This window comes from Heteronotia binoei, chromosome 7 (genome assembly GCF_032191835.1).
Source record: "Heteronotia binoei isolate CCM8104 ecotype False Entrance Well chromosome 7, APGP_CSIRO_Hbin_v1, whole genome shotgun sequence".
Taxonomy (NCBI): domain Eukaryota; kingdom Metazoa; phylum Chordata; class Lepidosauria; order Squamata; family Gekkonidae; genus Heteronotia; species Heteronotia binoei.
The window spans coordinates 88,964,649-88,985,750 of NC_083229.1; the positions used below are offsets into that span (position 1 = coordinate 88,964,649).

A 21,102-nucleotide genomic window follows, 5' to 3' on the forward strand; every position below is an offset into this window, starting at 1 on the left:
ATCCCGCCCTTCCCACGAGTGGCTCAGGGCGGCTTACAACAGACATCAATATCTGATTTATTCATTATTCATTTCCATTCATTTCCTTCACTGCCCCACCCCTGAAAATTAAACCTAAACAAATGGAGGACCATATGAACTAAGCTTGTTATTCCAGTTTGGACCGTGCATGTTAAAAAATTTTATTATGCTGTATGCCAGGCCCATAGCTAACCAGAGGCCCATGGGGCCTGGCCCCCTGACAATTTGGGGGGCCCTCACCCCCAGGCTGCCCCTCTCTTCTGTGCAATTTAAATTGGGTGGGAGGGCACCCAGGAGCAGCCGCTGCCACTCCCATGTCATTAAAGGGACCACAAATCAGCTGATTGGTGGGGTCCAAATAGCACAGGATGGTGGCAGGAGCAGTCACCAGCCTCCTTAATTATTTAAATGCCCCCCTACCCCTGCGGCCCCCCATGGCGCCCTTCCCTCATTGCTGCTCACTCTCTACCCATATGTATGAACTGGTAACTTCTGTTTCAATGTATCTGAAGAACCGTGTATACACATTAAAGCGTATACCTGGAATAAAACGTTGATGGTCTTAAAGGTGCCACTAGACTTGAACTTTGTTTCACATACACAGTTATCCAATGGGAAAATAACCAAAAAATGAGTCTACCTCCTCCCCCCCAAAAAAAATTAACCTGTACACTTATGACTAATATGCAATAACTGATTATGTTTGTATTCTCCAGTGCTAATAAGTCTGCAAACAACCTGAATCAAATTTTTGATTCAGAATCCATTCAGAGTGAACCAAAAATCCATGACAAGCTGATTCCCCTTAACCCAGGATGCAGAGATACTTAGGCTGAAATGCACCAGACCTGTATAATTTTGGACTTTTTTTTCTTTAAGCAGTTCTTCATAGTTTCAAAACAGTTTCACATGCTGTCTGGGGGTTGCTGTTTTGAGTAAAACTAGGCTCAACCACTCAAGGGCTCACCAAACTAGTGTCACAATTCTTTGGATGTTGGTCAGTATGAATATCATCAGGTGTTTGTCAGATAAATGGGAGGCATTTCAAAAACTGGTTGCAGTTAAATATAATGTCTTAATAATGTGAGGTACGAGGCACAGTTTCTTCAGATGCAAACCCTCTATTTGGAAAGTCTTATCGACTTGGTCGGATGGAAAACTCAACTTGCTTTAAAGCCCAGCTAAATTTCAATATTTCCAGTTCCTCAGCTGTAAAATGGAAAATACAAATATACAATGCAAAATGGAAAATACAAATGCTTTTGCTGCAAGAACTTTTGTGATAGCTAAAAGCCCATTAACATTGTAATGCAGTTTTCACAGAATTAGAAATAGTTGCATACCCCTTGTAACTTCAGAGTACTTTCTAAATCCTGTTGTTATATGAGAATCTTAGAAAGTTCTCATAGGAAACTACAGTCTTAAACCCTTTGACTAAAAAGTAAATGTCACTAAAATAAACATTCTCAGAGATTATAGAGGTTTACTTGCAATTTAATCCCACAGTTCTCCCAGGTAAGCATGCCAAGGAATAAAGTATTAATTTGGGCTGACGGTCAATAAAGAGTACTATGGGTGTTTTTTTTAAGTTCTTCTGCAAGTATTCAACTGAAACAGCCACTGGAATATAAGTTACAGGGTACAATTAAAAATAGAGATGGTAGGGAGAGAGAAGTACTACACAAATTATGCAAACCAACAAAAATTGGTTAAATCATGATTTTATTACAAAAAGTCCTTTAATGTGAAAAATATATTTTATGAATTGTACTAGATATTAAACACTTTATCAGTAATCTTATATGGCTGTTTCATTTCTGTAAGCCTCTGTGGTGATGACCACCTGGCAAAACTGATGCAAAAGTAATTCCATATGTTGAACTCAGTTGTTTGAAGCACTTCTCATACTGATTGTTCAGTTTTAATGATTCTTGAAGAGCATATTTTAAATCTTCTATTTCATCAAAAAAATCCTGGAAAAAGGCCGTTGCATATCTTTTAATTAAATAGTACATCCCAATAAAAACATCTAAGATCTTGTAAGTTACCCCTCAATATGATGCATTTATACCTCTAGCACCAATTCTGACATATTAATTTGCCTCACTGTTTCCCCTTGGAATTAAGCCTAAACAATGAGGACTTTATAAACTTAGCTTGTTATTCCTGTTTGCATCTATTAAAATGTTTCATTACATTGTATGCTAATTTGCTGTTCAACCTCTACCTTATATGTATGGAATGGTAAGTTTCATTTTACTGTGTCTGAAGAAGTGTGCATACACAGGACAGTTCACACCTTGAATAAAACTTTGTTGGTCTTAAAGGTGCCACTGGACTAATACTTTACCACTCAGTGTTATTTTTATTATTGGGGGAGGGGGTCAGTCTAAAAACGAAAAGATTTGCTATTGAAAACAGTATAATGCTTCATTTGACTCCTATATTGCTGTATTTAACTTCTAACTAGTTTAGGTTACAGTCCTGATACTTTTCTTAATGATGTAAGTTCTCATCTACTGCATATCTGAAAGAGCAGAAAAGCATCACTACCAATCCTACTTTGTAGACTTTGTAAAACTGAAAAAACTTCTCTTCCTGCCGAGTGTACTTCTGTGGCAATGAAGATTTAATTACAGGAAATATGTTGTTTCTACCTATTTCAGCTAAATATACACAAAGAAAGATCTGTCAAAGAAACATTTGCTGTGTCTCCAAATTAAAAAATAAAGTAAGAGCCCAGTAGCACCTTTAAGACCAACAAAGTTTTATTCAAGATATAAGTTTTGTTGGTTTTAAAGGTGCTACTGGACTCTTACTTTATTCTGTTGCTTCAGACCAACATGGCTACCCACTTGGATCTATCTCCAAATTAAATTCTTTAAATATGGGAAATTGTCTCATACTTTTCTAACTATAAAGGTATTCATAAGAGGGAGGAGAGACACTGAGTTGGATCTAGCCAGGTTGTTCATTCATTCTCATCTAATTCCTATCCTTACTACACACCCTGTCCTACATGCCTTTTGTCCCATGATCCATTCCCTGGCATAGCCTTTTTGATGGTAAAAGGGGATAAGAGCCAACCCATTGCCTAAAACATGAACATTTCAAGCAAGGAGCCCTTAATAGAGAGTTCCATAAAGAGGTCACAGGTAATCTATTGTGAACACAATAGAAAGGTATACATGGCATGCATGGAACCCTCCCCAGCAGATGGCCAGAACACCCAGTTCCAAGTGAAGAGTTCTAAGCACCTTTTGAAGAGGAGGCGCATAACTAAATAATCTCCCCACCACCAACAATGATGAACTATGTTAAATCTCCACAGGTACTTGGAGAGTACATGCACAAACCAAGGGTCTGGGTTCAAGAGAATCTAACTCTTATAGCATAATTATTCATATGCAACTGGCATACTTAAGTCATAGCCTTAACTTGCAAACAAGTTACCTTGTCTAATGCAACAAGTTCATTTCTCAGCATTCTTCTCTCTCTAGATAGCTTTTCATTTTCCTTCTTCAGCTGTTGAATCTCCAAAAGCAACTGGTCTACAATTTAAACATTAAGAGCTCACTAAAAAGCATAATCATTATACAACCTCATAATTTTCACATTATATTTGAAGGCAAAACTGAAGTTACTCTTTTCTTATAAATCTTTCTCTTGAAACTTTCACCTTGACCCAGTGATATTCTCTCAGCCTAACCTACCTCACAGAATAAAATGGAGAGGAGAATGGTGTAAGCCACTTTGGTCCCCACTGAAAAGAAAGGCAAGGTACAACTGAAGTTAATTAATTAATGTATCCTGGTTCCAGATGTGAAGGCCCTAAAAATGGAAAATTACAACACCATTGCCCTAGGGCTTTTAAAAATATTTCCATAATAAAAAATGGAAATGTTGGGAAGCTCTGAAAAAGCACCTCAAAATACCAATCTTTAGAATTAATGCAATGCTTTCTGAGACACTTTACTCATTCAGAATGTATAGCATGAAGATTTTTATGTAGCACAAACCTAACAACATTCGTTAATTATTTTTCCTGTGTATACAATAGACATATGCCCACAGATTTGTTATTTGTTTAAATGTGGCTAACTTTATCCATAATTAACTTGTTATGATGATAATACTGTATTAAACAGTAAAGTGTCTTTAGTGTTAGACTTGATATCCCAATATGCTGCTAGTTCTATTGTGACTGTATAAGTTTCTCAAATAACAAACTCTCTTTTGTTTACTGCAAAAGTTGTATTTTGTTTTCAACTTCTGTTTTGTCCTTGGTAAAAGCCAAGACACGTATGCAAGTTTACACAGGCTACAGCAGTATGCAGCAGTCTCTCTCTTTTGTATGGGATATATTCACAAGTACAAAGCAAAGGCATTTGTACTTCTAAATACCATAAATATACTAAATAGTACAATTTTGTATTCTAGTTACAAATTTTATGCTGTTAAATTCATAAACTGAGTGTAGGCTGGATAACAAAGTATTTCACATTTCAAAACCTATGACTTCATCATTTCTGGAATTTTTATGTCTCCTCTTGGACAAGGGAAAAGACTGGTACAAATTGGATGTTTGGAACTAGCCATATTTATCATGCAGCTGCAAAATATCTATAAAATACCTTAATGTATGGCTTGTAGGCTGTTAAGTTACAGGGAAAGGAAAGGAAATTTTTTATAGAATCCAAAGTAAAACATACTAAGCAAGAACAAGAGTGGAAGAGAGTATGCATGCAGTGTGGTAGAAAGCACTCCTTTGTATAGGCAGGGGGGATGGTTTGGGAGAGATGCAGTGCTTCTTCTACGTGACTCCTGTATATTGTAGAGCTATAAATGTATGCACAGGATTGCTATAACAGACTTTTCTTGTTGGATTTTGGATGCTCCAATAAAAAGGTATTAAATTGCATGGGGGGTTATTTCTCCCCTATGAATCAACATAAAGGAAAATTCACAAAATCTAATTATGATGCCCTTTAAGAACAGCTCTTGGACTTAAATATAATAAAACACATAGTGTGTTCCAGAAGAGAAGCATACAAGATACTTGAGGACATTTGGTTGGATTTTTAGCAACTATACAGTTTGGTTGATTTTTGTTTTGTTTTGCAACTGCTCTATTTGTTTGGAATTTGCCACATGATCTGGCTTACTAATTTTTAAAATGATTTTTAAAAGAAGAAGAACAGCTCCCACTTCTTCACCCAGGATGGGTCTTAACATCTATATCATCTTAATTTCAGAGACTTTTTAGTTCTATGTTTGGTACCTCAAGCTGATGTAAGAATCACAGATTCAGGGTGCAGTCTCTTTCAAATAACAAAGGCCCTATAAGCAAAATTCCATTCCATTTTGGAACTCAGAGCAATTCCCTATGCCCAGAATTATGGTGCTTTTCAAGTCCATTGACAGACAGACAATGCATCTATAACAATCCAGTCATATTCTTACCTAAATATCTGCAGGAACATCCCCCTTTCTTTTTGCATACACATTTGTGAGATGGTGACTTTCTCTGTGCTGAAGTACCTGGGACAGTTTTGCCCTTTTGCATAACCTTTTTGCTTTCCAACTCCTTTATCTTTTGCTTTGCCAACTGAAGTTGTTGTTCCAGCTCATTAATTTTAACCTATGGTGAAACAACAGAATATATTTAATACATGAGAAAAAGTATACCTCCTCAAGCATACACAGAAATACACTTAGTGAGTTAATTCAGGGTGACTTCTGTATTTGTATTAGTAGTAGGCAACAAAAACAAGAGAAAAACACAGAATCCCCTCTAGACAAAAATATGTAAAGCAGGGATGGAGAAAAGGATTTTGTAAAAAGAAAAAAACCTTAACCTTTCTACAACATGTCAAGTATTTCATGGTACCCAGCTTGTATCTTTCTCAGAAACCAATCCCATGACCTACTGCAAAAGTAAATATACTCCAGATCCGGAGTAATGCACTTTGGGGACAGGCTGGGTTTACATTGCAAAGCTGGCAACAGACAGAGCAATACCAGTAAACTGTTCAGCTGGAACACATTCAGCCTCAATCCAGCAATAAGGCTGCATACACAGCCACAGATGCAGAATCTTTTTGCCATGTAGGATCTTAAGATCCAAAAGAGGATCTTGCTTGTAGAAGTCTGCTTCTGTAAGCAGCTGCTTTTGCTACTGTTCAGTTTCTACCCAACCCTTCCCAAGGACTAATAGAAGTCAACTATCATCTCCCTTGGAAGACTGACTTGATCCTCAGGTTTAACTTTGCTACTCCCTAGCTCTCTGTATTGAGACTTTTGAAACAAGCCTACTAAACCTGTGGAGCTTGTCAGGAGCCACCAATGAGCAGGAGAGGTATTGAGGATGAGGAGGGCCTGCCTAAAAGGACAACTATATATGGTGGGCAAGACGCATACCACAAAGTGTGCCAGTATCATACATATGGAATATACCTGGAATACACAGAGCCTAGGAAGTTATCTCATTCTTTACTAATTCTGTTAAATGCTAATTAAAAGTTATAGAGCCTATCAATGCAAGATACAAGATGGATTCTGACTAATTTGTAGGAAAAGGAAACAAGTGTAAGACAGATACTCTTTATTCATGTACTATTTATGCATTCATTTATAGCCCACCTTTCTCAACAATGGGAAATGTACGTGTATAGGATCTGAGTGAAGAAAAGCAGGCTAGAATGGTTTTAAATAAAATAGGAATATTCTCAGTAGATATTAGTACTGGTGATCATGCAAAGAAATGTGCCATGTAATGTGTCACGTTACCAGTTATAACACAATTGCAACAGACAGGCAAGACAGGAGGAAAGCTCATCCACCTTGTGTGAAGTATTGCTATGCCAACACAAGCAACTACATGCTAAGCATCAAACTTGATGGTCCCGTTTCTGTCAGGAGGGCAGAATGAGATAGATACATGTTGTTGTAAATGCAGGAGTACGGCTGAAACATGCTGGGGGGTGGGGCGGTTGCTTGTAAAATAAAAAGAAAGAAACTAGCTCAAGGACTACCTCCAGCAGTCACAGAAAGTTGACAACACATGGTGAGGCGGGAAAAAGAAAGGGAAAGAGGGCCCTGGCCTGCTTGAGTCCCTAACCTTTGAGGGGAGATTAAGGTATACACAATGAGGCAAGCATCTCCTAATCCCTGCCTCCTGAGTCCAGGATGCTGTAAACTTTTCAAATGAGTTAGAACCCAATAAGAGTCGGGGGAAGAAGAGTTACCAAGACCAGAGGAAAAAGGCTTCTTTGGAACCTGAACAACTGACCTTCAAGAGGACTCCTTCCATCTACGAAGGGTGTAGAGCTCCCTAACATTGTTTACGTACCCTCAAAAGCAGGTGCATGAAATCAGTTTGAGGTGCATGTTCTTCAACCCCAACTGTGCACACTCCAAACTTTCCATGCTGCATAGAGATGAAGGGAAACAAAAGAAAAAACAAAGAGAGAAACAAGGAAAGGACAGGCAATCCCGTCCATACACTATATTGCTCAAGTTCATGGCTAGATGAGCACCTTCCTTTTCAATAAGCCCTGAACTTAAGCAACCAGCTTTATAATGCAATTGTGCTATAGCACTAGAATCTAGTACCTAGGTAAAACCAGATAAACAGGAAATGACTCCATCCATTTCAAAACCATTTTTCTTCCCTCAGTTGCTCACAGCTTCCACTTTCATCGGCACACCACCAAATGTCTTTTTTAATGGTTAAAAAGTGCCTTTTAAAAGTTCTTCTAGTACAGGGGAAATGGCAGCTGACAGATGAAAGTACGCAGAAAACTCCTGTGTGGATGCTCCATGGCTCCACTTGCCTCCACATTCACAGCAGCAATAAATGCAAAGCAAAGAATCCTCACTGTGTGAATACAGCTTTACTTAGCATTTACTTCAAAGGGATATAAATCTTACAGAAAGCACTGCAATTGTTTCATTTTGTTCTTGATTTGTTTTCATTTCTTTATTATGCCTTTTCTGCAGATTATTATTCATCTGACGCAATCTGGAAAACAAAATATGCAAAAATAAGAGGAAATCACAGACATTTCAAACCCAGCTATAAAACAAAACTGCCTATGCAAACCCCACTGAAAGCATAAATGAAGTGCTTGGGTGCAGGGGTAGGGTTGCCAAGTCCAATTCAAGAAATATCTGGGGACTTTGGGGGTGGAGCCAGGAGACTTTGGGGGTGGAGCCAGGAGACATTGGGGCAGAGCCAGGAACAAGAGTGTGACAAGCATAATTGAACTCCAAGAGAGTTCTGGCCATCACATTTAAAGGGACAGCACACCTTTTTAAATGTCTTCCTTCCATAGGAAATAATGAAGGATAAGGGCACCTTCTTTTGGGGCTCATAGAATTGGACCCCCTGGTCCAATCGTTTTGAAATTTGGGGGATACTTTGGGGAGAGGCACTAGATACTATATTGAAAATTTGGTGCCTCTACTCAAAAAACAGCTCCCCCAGAGCCCCCGAAACCTCCAGATCAATTCCCCATTATACCCTATGAGAAGACGTTTCCCTCTCCACCCCCCTCCCCCTCCCCCCCGCCCCCCCCCCCCCGTTTCTGGCAAATCTGATGCAGGGGACTCTGTACTCACGAGTTGCTGCCAGCTTCTCACAGCAACACAGGCACACCAGCTGGGCACTTTATGGCATGGAATAGGAAGCCGGCAGAACTCACCTCCGGAGGTGCAAAGGCACATGGTCCTTTGGGGGCGTGGCTGGGCTCCCCTCCCTTCACCGGCCAGCTGACTGGGGACGGGAAGCAGCCTGAGAAATCGGAAGAGCTCTGGCTGCTGCGATCGGGGCTGGGTGGGAAGGGCTGTCGTTTTCCCCCTCCCCTCCCCCCGCTTTCCCTTTTATGGCCAGCGGGGGGAGGAGGCTCCAAATCGGGAGTCTCCAGGCCTAGCGGGGGATTTGGGAACCCTATGCAGGGGTGGAATTCTGTTCTCTACCTTTTAAAGTTGCTGTTTGGGTTCTTTTTTAATAAAGAAAAAACAAAATAGATGAGGATGTGTATGGTGAGACTTAGCCAGGGACAGAGGAAGTTCCATTAGCACAGCTTACTCAATACAGATTGACTTTCAAATAAGTAACTAACATAGTGTCCTTGAAAAAGCTTACCTGGCATTTTCTTTTGCGACTTCATGTTGCCTGGCATGAACTCCATCACCTTTATGCCATAAATGGATTTCTGTTTGAACTTGCACACTATATCAAATAAACACAGTGACTTAATAATGTAATTATTTCAACAAAAGCTATACATTTGTTTACTGAACCTTTTAATCTTAACATTCACAACTGGAATTACACTAACAAAGGTTTATCAAAAATAAATTTCCATTCACTACTTTATCACAAATGACAAGATTGTCCATAGGAAACAATAGGAGAGGCTGGATTGTCCTGCACCAAGTTGACAGTAGGTGCGGTAGGTGCGGAGCTCTGGTGCTAGGCTCCTGCCGATTAAAACTTTATTACCTGCCACGTCCTGTAATTCCAGTATTGGAAAATGGATTAAAGAATGTGCCATTGTGTAACAAGCCTCCCAGCCTTCTCTAGGACCTAAAATCATAAAGAAGTACCAGCGGCCATTAAAAGAAGGTCAAAATCTTAAAAACTAATTAAAAGAAAACGGGACGTTGAAAAATAGTGGAGCCGGCAGATATTGTCATTAAAAGGTAAAATCTATTGGATTATATGCTTAGAATTAACTTTGGTACAGTTTTGGAGAAAAAGGAAAAAACTTTTTAAAAAGACAGAAAAGCCTCGGTGGCCATTTTGGAGAATTTTTTTTTTTTAATTAATATCTGGACCTAGGAGCATCAGAGAACAGCAATTTTGGGCTTATATAAAACGGCATGGTCTAATCTATAGGACTGTGTACTTGAAATCTGAATCTGAGAGGTCAACTTTTGAGCTATTTAAGCAATAGGCAAGCAGTGCATAGACCAGCAGCAAAGCAGATCCGAACAAGGGCTGGGTCACTTGAAGAAAAAATGGCTAAATGGCAAGATGCAATGGATGCTATGGATGCAAGATTGGTAAAGATAATTAGAGAAACAAAAATAGAAATAAAAAAGAACTAAAAAAAGATATTGAGTCCAGCACAGAAGAAATTAAAAAAGACATTGAAGATCTCAGAAAAGATACTCAAGCAGCGTTACAGAAAGTTCAAGAGGTGGAGGAAAAGGTGAAAAACCAAGGTACAAGAATGGACAAAGTGGATTCCACTATTCAAAAAATGCAGGAGAAAGCATTATTATTAGACTGTAAACTAATGAAGAACCAGGTACAAATGGAAACATTTCAAAAGCAAGATAGAACGATAATTTGGTATATGCTTTCTGCTGCACGGACATTATATGCGCAAATGTGGAAACAAGACAAAATACCAGAAATGTGGGAATGGACTTTAAAAGTTATGCATTGGAGTGAAATGGACAAACTTACAAGAATCTTAAAAGAACAAGAACTAGAGAAATTTAAAAATGAGTGGAGAAAGTTCCAAAAGTATATCGAAAAACAATGGAACGTTAACGGACATTTGGTGATCTTTGATAATGGTTAACTTTTTAAAAAACTATATATGGATTACAGTTTAAAAAATGGAATTATTGGATTATAACTTTTTCATTTCTTTGTGAATAACTAAGGACTGTTATGAAGATGGACTACAACTATAGCCTTTGGAATATTTATGAAGAAAGATTCTTTAATAGATAGAGTTTATTACCTTATAACAAATTAAATAAAATAGTAATAGGGAGTTGTTTGTTAAGGGGTTGGCACTCCCGGGGGTCATCAAAAAGGGGGTGGAGAAAATGTTATATATGTGTATTAACTTTCAATAACAAATGATAATATGCTATTACAATATATTACATTATAATAAATTGTTTTAACCACAAAAAAAAAAGAAAAAAGAATGTGCCATTGTGGTCGACTGCAGGACAGAAGTTGGGACTGTGTATGGACTTCTATCATTGAGAAAACCCATAAAAGGAGACGCCTGCAGCCTTGCCAAGTCGGCCTAACGACGCTGAGGCAGACCTCGGGGTGGAGTGAGTGGCTATACAGACAGCAAGGGAAGTGGCGGCAACTCAAGCAGGGCAGACGAATAGGGAGGGGTAGAGCATTGAGAAGCGGAGCCGGCAGCGTTGGCCGCTGCGGTGGAGCACTCACACGGATGGGTAAAGCTGTCGACCCCCCTCCCCAGTTGACGAGGAAAATTGCTAATCTCAGCCACCCCTCGCCCGTCCACTCGGTCGAAGAAACCATGCCACAACCACCACCCCCCACTGGCCGTAGGTCCTGCGGCGAGTACAACGCAGCGGCAGTTTTCACCTACGCATTGGGCCGACGCTACCTGGAGGCTGGCAGCTTCCTGGATCGGCGGCTGTGGTTCCCGGACGAGGATTGCATCTGGCAGCGTTGCGGTCCCTGGGCCGCTCCCACTGTCGGCAGTGCTGTTGTTGCTGGGTCGGCTGGGGCCCTGGCGGGGCGGCCGCTTGGGTCGTACTTGGCTTGACGGTGCTGTGTCTGGCTCCTGCCTGGAGAGCTTCAGCTTTGGGGGGCACAGAGAGGATCTCTGTCCCCTCTGTGCCTGCTGGGCAGCTGACTGGCAGGGCTGGACTTAGCCCCAGGATAGAAGGGGTGCCTGCATATAGACCGCACTGTAAATACTATCTTTAACATCAAAGCACTTTAACTATTAACACTTTATTCCTAATTCCTAATTACTTTACTTCAGTGGTATTTTAGTGAAGCCATCTAACCTAACTGCCGTATTGCTAACAATGAGCTCTGGTTTATGTTTTAGCTGCTAAATTTAATTGAACCTATCGTATTAGTGGTTAATTTGGGGTGAATAATTTGGGGGGAAATTATATTTGGGCTCAGATTGTTATCGAATTAATTAGCTATTAAGATCATTGATTATTATTGGCTGATTAAAACAGGAGTGTAAATTAGGGGGTGGGGGGATTTAGAACTTAATTGGCTATAAGGGATAATTTGATTAGCTAACTAATGAGATTGGAATTAGGGGGTTTAGAATTAATTAACCATTTAGGGGAGGTTAATTGGCATGGGCTGATAGATTGGGGAGAGTTTTAGTTAGCAGGGGCAGCAACAGTTGAGACTAGAACTGGAATACAGGATTATAACAGGGCATCCTATACCGGTCTGAGGTGACTGTGGAGACCAGTGGAGAGGGATGACCGGCCTGGGGATTCCAGTACTCCTGACGAGGGGGAAGATATGACGGTGGGAACAGACATAAATGTAATGGAAGGCGGCTGAGACGTGTGGGTGCTCGGTCCCCTTCCAGTCTGTGTCCCATCACAATGGTGACAGGGGGTGGGGCCAGGCTGAATTGCTCGCCTCCGTCACTGGTGTTATGCAATGCCAGGTCTATAAACAATACGTCCTTGATCCTTCAGGACTTCCTGAGTGAACAGGATATGGACCTGGCATGCGTGACTGAGACCTGAGTACGCAATGAAGAGACGGTGGCCCTCTCCCAAGTGGCCCCCCCATGGTACTCAGTCTTTCACCAGTCACAGACTAGTGGGCGGGGGAGAGGAGTGGAAGTATTCATACAGGAGACTTACTCCTTCCGGGCTCTCCCAACTCCAGAGATCGACGGCATTGAATGTGCGGGTCTGAAGTGGGATGTTGGAGAGGGTTTGGCGATCTGGCTGGTGTACTGATCGCCTAACGCACCAGCCAGCGCCTTATCGTCCCTGATGGAGGCCGCAACAGGCTGGGCATTGGAACACCCAAGGCTTTTAATCCTGGGCGATTTCAACATCCATGCCGATGACGCGAACTCTAATCAGACGACAGACCTAGTGTCATCCATGGCTATGCTAGGACTCTCTCAATTTGTAACAACACCCACACATCAGGCCGGGCACATGTTGGATTTGATCTTTGCGTCGGGGGTTACAGTGACCCGAATTACTGCTGATACAGTGTCATGGTCGGACCACTATGTCCTGAAGGTCCGTGTGGATGTGCCACCCCAATCCCGTTTAGGCGATGAGCATATTTTAGCTCGCCCGCGGAACCTAATGGACCCAATACGGTTCCAGAGGGAACTGCAGGATCCCTGGCCCCCTGGCGACTCACTCGATGACATGGTCGAATCATGGCAAAATCAGCTCACCATGGCCATTGGTGAGATCGCTCCCCAGCGCCCTCTGCGCCCCCGTTCAAAGATGGCACCATGGTACAACACGGATTTGCAGCTGATGAAACGGAGGCTCAGACGACTAGAGAGGCAGTGGACTCATGATGAAGCGACCAGAACATCTTATAGAGAGTATATGAGATCCTATGAGATGGCAGTCAAAGCCACAAAGAAAGTTTACTTTGCGGCCAAGATTGCATCTTTGAATTCGCGCCCGGCTCAATTATTTAGCATTATTCAGACTCTTACAACTCTGCCACAGGGCAGACCAAACTATAGGGAACTGGCTATTGGCTATGAGGCTTTTGCAACTTTCTTCACAGATAAAGTCTCGTCGCTTCTCCTCGACCTCCCCGCCACAATTGAAACAGTATGTGAGCTCGAGGCTCCGTGCCTGTTTTCCGGGTCAGCTCTAGACAGTTTTACAACACTCAGCTTGGAGGAAGTTGACAGAATCCTCTCAGCAACATGTGATTTGGACCCTTGCCCATCCTGGCTGATTAAAAGCGTGCCAAATGGAGCTTCAATATCCTGTGCGGAATACTGTAAATGGATCCCTCTCTGAGGGGCTTTTCCCAAGGCCCCTCAAAGAGGCGATAGTCCATCCCCTCTTGAAAAAACCAGCCGAATTGGCACACTATCAGCCGGTCTTAAATTTACCCTTTTTGGGTAAAATCATTGAGGGCAGTAGCGCTGCAGTTACAGAGCTTTCTGGAGGACGCTTCCGTCCTAGACCCACACCAGTCCAGCTTTTGTCCAGGCCATGGGACGGAGACAGTGCTGGTCGCCTTAGTGGATGATCTTCAGCGACAACTGGATCGAGGCGGGTCAGCAGTGCTGTTGTTGTTGGACCTTTCGGCGGCGTTCGACACAGTCGACTATCAGTTACTGGTTCACTGCCTCACCGACGCAGGGATACAGGGGTTGGCCTTGCAATGGCTCTCCTCTTTCCTCCTTGGTTAGGGACAAAGGGTGGCGATCGGGGGACAATCCTTCCAGAGACATCCACTTAATTGTGGGGTGCCTCAGGGAGCGGTGCTCTCCCCAATGTTGTTTAATATCTATATGCGCCCCCTTGCTCAGATTGTCCATAGATTTGGACTGGGTTGCCATCAGTATGCTGATGACACCCAGCTCTATCTGCTGATGGATGGCCGGCCTGCCTCTGCCCCAGAAAATCTAGTCCTGGCGCTGCAAGCCGTGGCAGGGTGGCTCAGGTTGAGTCGTCTGAAGCAGAATCCGATGTTTGGGGTCCTTTGTTTGAGCTGTGGTGGCCTGGGAAGGGAAATCCCTCTACCAGCTTTTAATGGGGCACCATTGATATCGGCGCCCAAAGTCAGAAGCTTGGGGGTGCTACTGGAGCCCACATTGGCTAAGGAGGCCAAGATAGCAGCCACTACGAGATCCGCCTTCTTCCACCTGAGGCGGGCATGACAGTTGGTCCCCTTCCTAGAGCACAGTGACTTAGCAACAGTGATCCATGCAATGGTCACCTCGAGACTAGACTACTGCAATGCGCTCTACATGGGGCTGCCCTTGTCCCAGATCCGGAAACTGCAGCTGGTGCAGAAGGCTTTTACTGGGTTTCTCTATACGGGAGCACATACAGCCAGGGCTGCGGAGACTGTACTGGCTGCTAATAGTATTCCGGATTCACTACAAGGTGCTGGTTATTACCTTTAAAGCCCTATATGGCCGAGGACCTGTCTACCTTAGGGACCGTCTCTCCCCACATGTTCCCCAGAGGGTACTTAGATCTGGATCACAGAATCTATTGTCAATCCCCGGGCCGAGGGAGGTGAGACTTAAGGCTACCAGAGAAAGAGCCTTCTCAACTGCGGCCCCCCACTGGTGGAACCAACTCCCAGAAGATGTAAGGGCCTTGCGGGACCTTGTCCAGTTCCACAAGGCCTGCAAAACAGCTTTATTTCGACTGGCCTTTAGTTAAACTAGATAGATGCCCAACATCACTGAATGTATTGTACCAACCTTAGCACCAAAAATTGTTCTTAAAATTGTTTTAATAATTTTAAACTGTTTTAAATTGTTTTAACTGCTTAACCGACAACTGATTATTATTGTAATTGCTTGTCTACTGTTTTATTGTTTGATGTTAAAATGTTGTTAGCCGCCCTGAGCCTGCCTCGGCGGGGAGGGCGGGATATAAGTATGAAAAATAAATAAATAAATAAATAAAATCATCTAAGTCTGGTGTTTTTATAGTTCTGTTCTGAAGTTTCTTTGTCTCCAAAGAAAAGCTGAGAGAAACCTTAATTAGAACAGCAGTATTGCTGCTACCCCCACCAGTCTCTTGCTGAGCTCCACAGTTAAACAAGGCCCATAACATCCTGTACTCCTGTTTTTCTTGCCTGGGCAGCCCTATGATTAGCGATAAAGATTCATTTACAGAAAATGACTTTAAGATAATACTGCCTACTTCACAGCCGATTATGACATGCTAAATATAAATCTCACAAAAACTATAACTTGTTCAGATTACAAATTGCCATACATTCTGATTCCATACACTCTTCTAAATCCTCCAAGACATGGAGTTAACAATCTGTACAAGTGTTAAACATTCACCAGACTGTTAATATATCAACACTCAGCGAAACAATCAATTTGTTTCTTTTTTTTTTAAGTGCAAATTTGCTCTCAGTTTAAGCTGAAGTACACCATGTTGTCAGTAATGCTAGATCAGCCTGGATTCAATGCTGCTTAGCTGAGATGCTAACAAGGCAGTTAACATGGCACTCAGAATGACAGCCAGAGTGAGAGTGGAAATTCGGACAGCCAAGACATGTGCATCTCCATTTCTTACTTTCTTTTTGTGACACAAACAGGCATGAACTTATTTTGTGCTTGCAGTTGCTCTTGTGTCTGTACCAAGTCATATTCCAACTGCTTGTTTTTTAGGCGTATGTGCCTCAGCTTCTTATGCAGCAGTTCATTTTCCTGATTGAGCTGAAAAAGTGTGAAAAGGGAAAAACATATTAGGGTTATCTGACACAAACTGAAAACTCTCCCCACATCTGTTTCCATTCTTGAAAGAAGTTCTTGCTCTAATTAAAAGCCTTTTACAAACCCCAACCTGCACACACCAATTTCATATAACTTTTCACGTCTTATACTGCACAAAACAAGAATACATTTACACATGAGTCTCCCGTTTTGACATATTTATTTGCTTCACTGTGTTCCCCTCTCCTGTAATTAAATCCAAACAAATGGTGACCATATAAATCTAGCTTGTTATTCCTGTTTGGTCTTTGCATTTGTTAAAACATATTCATTATGTTGTATGCTAATTTGCTGCTCATCCTCTGCCTATACATATGGACTGGTAACTTCCATTTCAATGTATCTGAGATAGTGTTTGTGCACACAAAAGCTCATACCTTATATAAAACTTTGTTGGTCTTAAAGGTACAACTGGACTCAAATTTTGTTCTATGTCTCCTACAGTATCTTATTTTTCTAAAACACCAATGGTATCCAGGGGAGATTAATCTGCACACCCAATCACCCCACTTCAAAGAAGAAAATAATGTAAAGTCGCCCCCATGCTTGAAAAGAGATGGATGGCAGGGTCTGAATTAATTACTCTCAGCATTCTACTATTAAGGATACATCATTCCCCTATTTTGACATATTTATTTCTTTCACTGTTTTTGTCCCAGAATTGAACCCAAGCAAATGGTTGCCATATAAACTAAGCTTATTATTCTTGTTTGATCCTTGAATCTGTTAAACATCTTCATTATGCTATATTATAATTTACTGTTCACCGTCTACTTCTATGTATGGAATTTACAATTTTGTTTCTGTCTCTATCTTGACTCTAACTGGCTCTTCCTGACAACTAACATTCCACCCTCCCTTTTCTCTTTCTATATATAATGGTTGAGGGAATTCTGTTTGACTGTATCTGAAGAAGTGTGCTTGCATGCTTGCACATGAAAGCTGACACCTTGAATAAAACTTTGTTGGTCTTAAAGATGCCACTGGGCTCAAACTGTTCTCAACTGCCTCTAACAGCCATACATTATAGAATCATGCTAGAAGTGCCTATCTGCCAAACTGCAGCATGCTTCAGGTAATTCCATGCATACCATTAAGAAAGGAAAGGAAAGGTCCCCTGTGCAAGCGCCAGTCATTTCCGACTCTGGGGTGACATTGCTTTCACAACATTTTCACGGCAGACTTTTTACGGGGTGGTTTGCCATTGCCTTCCCCAGTCTTTTACACTTTTCCCCCAGCAGCTGGGTACTCATTTTACCGACCTTGGAAGGATGGAAGGCTGAGTCAACCTTGGGCCGGCTACCTGAATCCAGCTTCTGCCAGAATCGAACTCAGGTCATGAGCAGAGAGTTCAGACCTCAGTACTGCTACTTTACCACTCTGCGCCACGGGGCCGCTATCATTAAGAAAAGTCCCTCTTAATTCCTCCGTTTGATTTCTGCACAACCATCAGCTCCCTTTGTCATTTGCCTTTCATCAGCTGACACTCATTCTTCCTCTTCAAGGACTTTCTTGAAACCTTTTTTTTTTCATTCAAGAAATCACCTAAGTCACAGAAGTCACCTTTATGTTCACTTTCAAAGCGACTTGAAATCCGCCTGGCCACTCCATCCACTCATTTCTCATCTAATGCTGATTGTAAACACTATAGGTAAGGTGCATTTCATTTATATACTTCTAACACTACTGTGTCGAATCAGCACTTCTCAGCCTTTAAGAAAACAAGCATCCCCTTCAAACTCGCTAGACTATACTGTTAAAACTGCTATTCTTTGTGTTAATTTTTTCCCTCTGGCTTCTCCATGAACCTAGTAGCACTTCTTCCCTGATCCCTACAGACACTCATCCTAGAACATTTCCAGTCCATCAGGGTGACTGGACCTTTACCAATCAGGAACTTGTGATCACCACACCTGCTTTTCAGAAATCACAAGGGAATCATGACACGTTTTGGGAGACCTTCCCAATAAGGGACACAAAATTATTTCCAGCCACATACATACACAAGAGTTTTCTAGTCCCCAGTTGTAGAAACACTGCTTTAACAAAATATTAAATAAATACACCCCTGTATTGCCAGGGGAATTTTGTCTTTACTTGAAGAAAAATGTCCTATTCACCATATTCACATAAAGATTACAACAGTATTGTGGGACAGCCATTATGCAGCTGATAACACATTTATTTTGAAATAGTCTATGGAAGACTGGGGTTTAAACATTGTCCCCACAATAGCCAGTCACTGTCACCTATCTTATAACACCAGGATTGTTGTAGGACTAACAGTCCATTGAAGTCAGTCACCTTAGAAAGATGCAACCCTGCTTCCTCAGAAGAGCAAGTTCTCAGAAATAAGTTCTTTATTCAGTGTAGCTTACTTTCAAATAAGTATGCACAAAACTGCTCTGTAACAGATAGCATTAAACAACTCTGCATATTGTTGCATAGAAAGTGTGTGTGGTGTTGGACCTGAGAGACCCCGGCTTGAATCCCCACTCTCCCACAGAAGTTCACTAGGTGACCTTGGGCCAGTCCTGTAATCTCAGCCAAACCTTCCTTAGGGCTGTTGGGAGGATAAAATGGAGAGAATAATGTAAACTGCTTTGGGTCTTCATGGGGTGAAAGGCAGGGTACAAGTGAAGTAAGTGAGCAAACTGGGTTGCCCTGCAAATGAGACCATTTTTACATGCTTCGTTTACTAGCAAGTGCATAGAAAGCACTATATGGATCTTACTTTAGTTCATCCTCTAGTAGCAATTGGTAGATTTAAATATGCATATGTAACTGAATACACAAGTGGACAATGATACAATATGCTCTTTCCTTAGGCACAACAATACTTATGTTTCCTTATGGTGCATATGTATTTTTAACACCTATGCATGACATTCAGCACAGAGCCCACTTTTCCCATAAAAAATGAAGCTGCTTATATTGAATCCTTCAAGGTCAGTATTATCAATTTAGTCAGACAGTGGCTTTCCAAGATGACAGCAGAGATTTTTCACACCACTTATTACTAGATCCTTTTAAATGAAGAGGCCAGGAGCCTGTGTCAAGCACCCTCTGCACGGAGATGCTCTACCACTGAGCCATGGCCCCATCAGCACGGTCGTCGTGAGGGGCTGTGTGCATTCAGCCAGTGAAAGGAGCATAAGCTCTCAGGTGATCCAAGTCCCCCGCTGTGTTTCTGAAATGTATGTGGCAATCGTGGACATTCTGGAGGGGGAGGGAGGGAGCCGTTTCTAAGAGTCCTGGCGGCGCCGCGCTAGCCAAGCACAGCAAAGGATGCCCTCGTTTGCCACCGACTTGAATCAAGCCCAAATGCACCTGGGAGGACCGGGGGGGGCACTTGGGGCTCCCCTTCCACCCTCCCGTGAGCCACCTCCAGCCACTCACTTGAATGCACCTGTGAATGGAAGGCAGACTCATCCGCCCGCCACCTCTCGCTTCCCACATGGAGCAGAAACCGACCTCGGGAGGACGGGCCGAAGCCCGCCCCCTGACCGCTACAGCCAATAAAACCGCAGGAGAGGCGGAGCGCGCGCGCGAACAGAGCCGAGCTCCGTCCTCCGCCTCAGAGGGCCTGTCTTCAATAGTCGGGAGTGCAGGCGACAAGGGTGTTGGAAAAGCCCTCAGATACGGAGGGTAGGCCTTTACAGCGCCTGCGTGGTCTAGTCCGATGTATTTGTCATACGGGGGATAGGAAGGCTTGAGGATCATCAGCGACGGAGACACTACTCGGGGGGGGAAGGACAGTGTTCTGTCTAAGGAAGACTTTTAAAGAGGAAGGGGAGGGAGTTCACCTTTGCACAGGCAGTCAGCGCGCATGACTAAAGCGGAAGCGATTGGAGGAACGTTCTTCCTTCTATGTCGCTTGAACGAATTGAGCGAGATCATCACTGTGCGGCGACTGTTTCAGGTCCCCCACCCCCCAGGCTTTGTGCTGAAGGGTTCCCATGGGAACAGGGTACTGGATTGACTATGTCCCCCGTCCCCCCGCCCTGTGCATGAGACGTAATAAAAGCAGATCCCGACTCGGTGTTAGAGATATGACACATTTCCACTGCTACTGTCATAAGAAAAAGTCAGTTGAGATTTAAAGGCACTGCAGCTTCGTACATTAGTTGTACATTAGATCTAATGTATTCAGCCCTGATCTGAATGGCCTAGGGCAGCCTGGTCTCATCTGATCTCAGAAGCGAAGAACCATCAACCCTAGAGAGTGCTTGGATGGAAAACAGGGTTCTGGGTTGAGAAATACCTGGAAATTTTGGGAGTGGAGCCTGGTGAGGGTGGGGTTGGGGAGAGGAAGGACCTCAGCAGGGTATGATGTCATAGAGTCCTCCCTCCAAAGCAGCCATTTTCTCCACGGGAAGTGAGAACTGATCTTGATTGTCCAGAGAACAATTGTCATAGTGGGAGATCTCCAGGTGCTACCTGGACGTTGGTTACTAATGGAAGACCACAAAGGAAGTCCACGGTCGGTCGCTATGCAGAAGTGCCTTGAAAATCTCATGTGGTTGCCGTAAGCTGACCACAGTTTGCACCATCAAATATGTATTACTGGCTTCAAGCTTAATAGATTCAAATATAAGCTTTCATTGTGAAATTCTAAAAGGGTAGCTGCATTAGTCTGCTGTAGCCAAAAGAACAAGAATCCCATGCTATCTTAAAAGCTAGCACATTTTTGAATAGAATTGTACAAGTCACATCAGATGCCTTAAGTATTTCAATTGGCAGAGGGACTGATAACCAGAGCAACAAGCAGCAAAAGGGCAGGGCAGGGTGTTACTACAAAGACAGGCACCAAAAGGCTCAGTTGCCTGCTCAG

The 21,102-nt window shown here is 42.5% G+C and overlaps 1 protein-coding gene across 1 annotated transcript; it reads right to left on the bottom strand.

Annotated features, from left to right (window-relative positions):
- Window positions 1-1,726: 1,726 nt before the first annotated feature.
- LOC132575336 (centrosomal protein of 290 kDa-like) lies at window positions 1,727-20,027 on the bottom strand. The gene is made up of 7 exons (XM_060244048.1): window positions 19,668-20,027; window positions 16,069-16,211; window positions 9,170-9,256; window positions 7,954-8,044; window positions 5,485-5,662; window positions 3,475-3,572; window positions 1,727-1,994 (listed from the first exon to the last, which is right to left on the bottom strand). Exons 1-7 carry the CDS (start codon window positions 19,989-19,991, stop codon window positions 1,833-1,835), a joined length of 1,083 nt encoding a protein of 360 aa, XP_060100031.1. The 5' UTR covers window positions 19,992-20,027; the 3' UTR covers window positions 1,727-1,832.
- Between the last annotated feature and the right edge of the window lie 1,075 nt (window positions 20,028-21,102).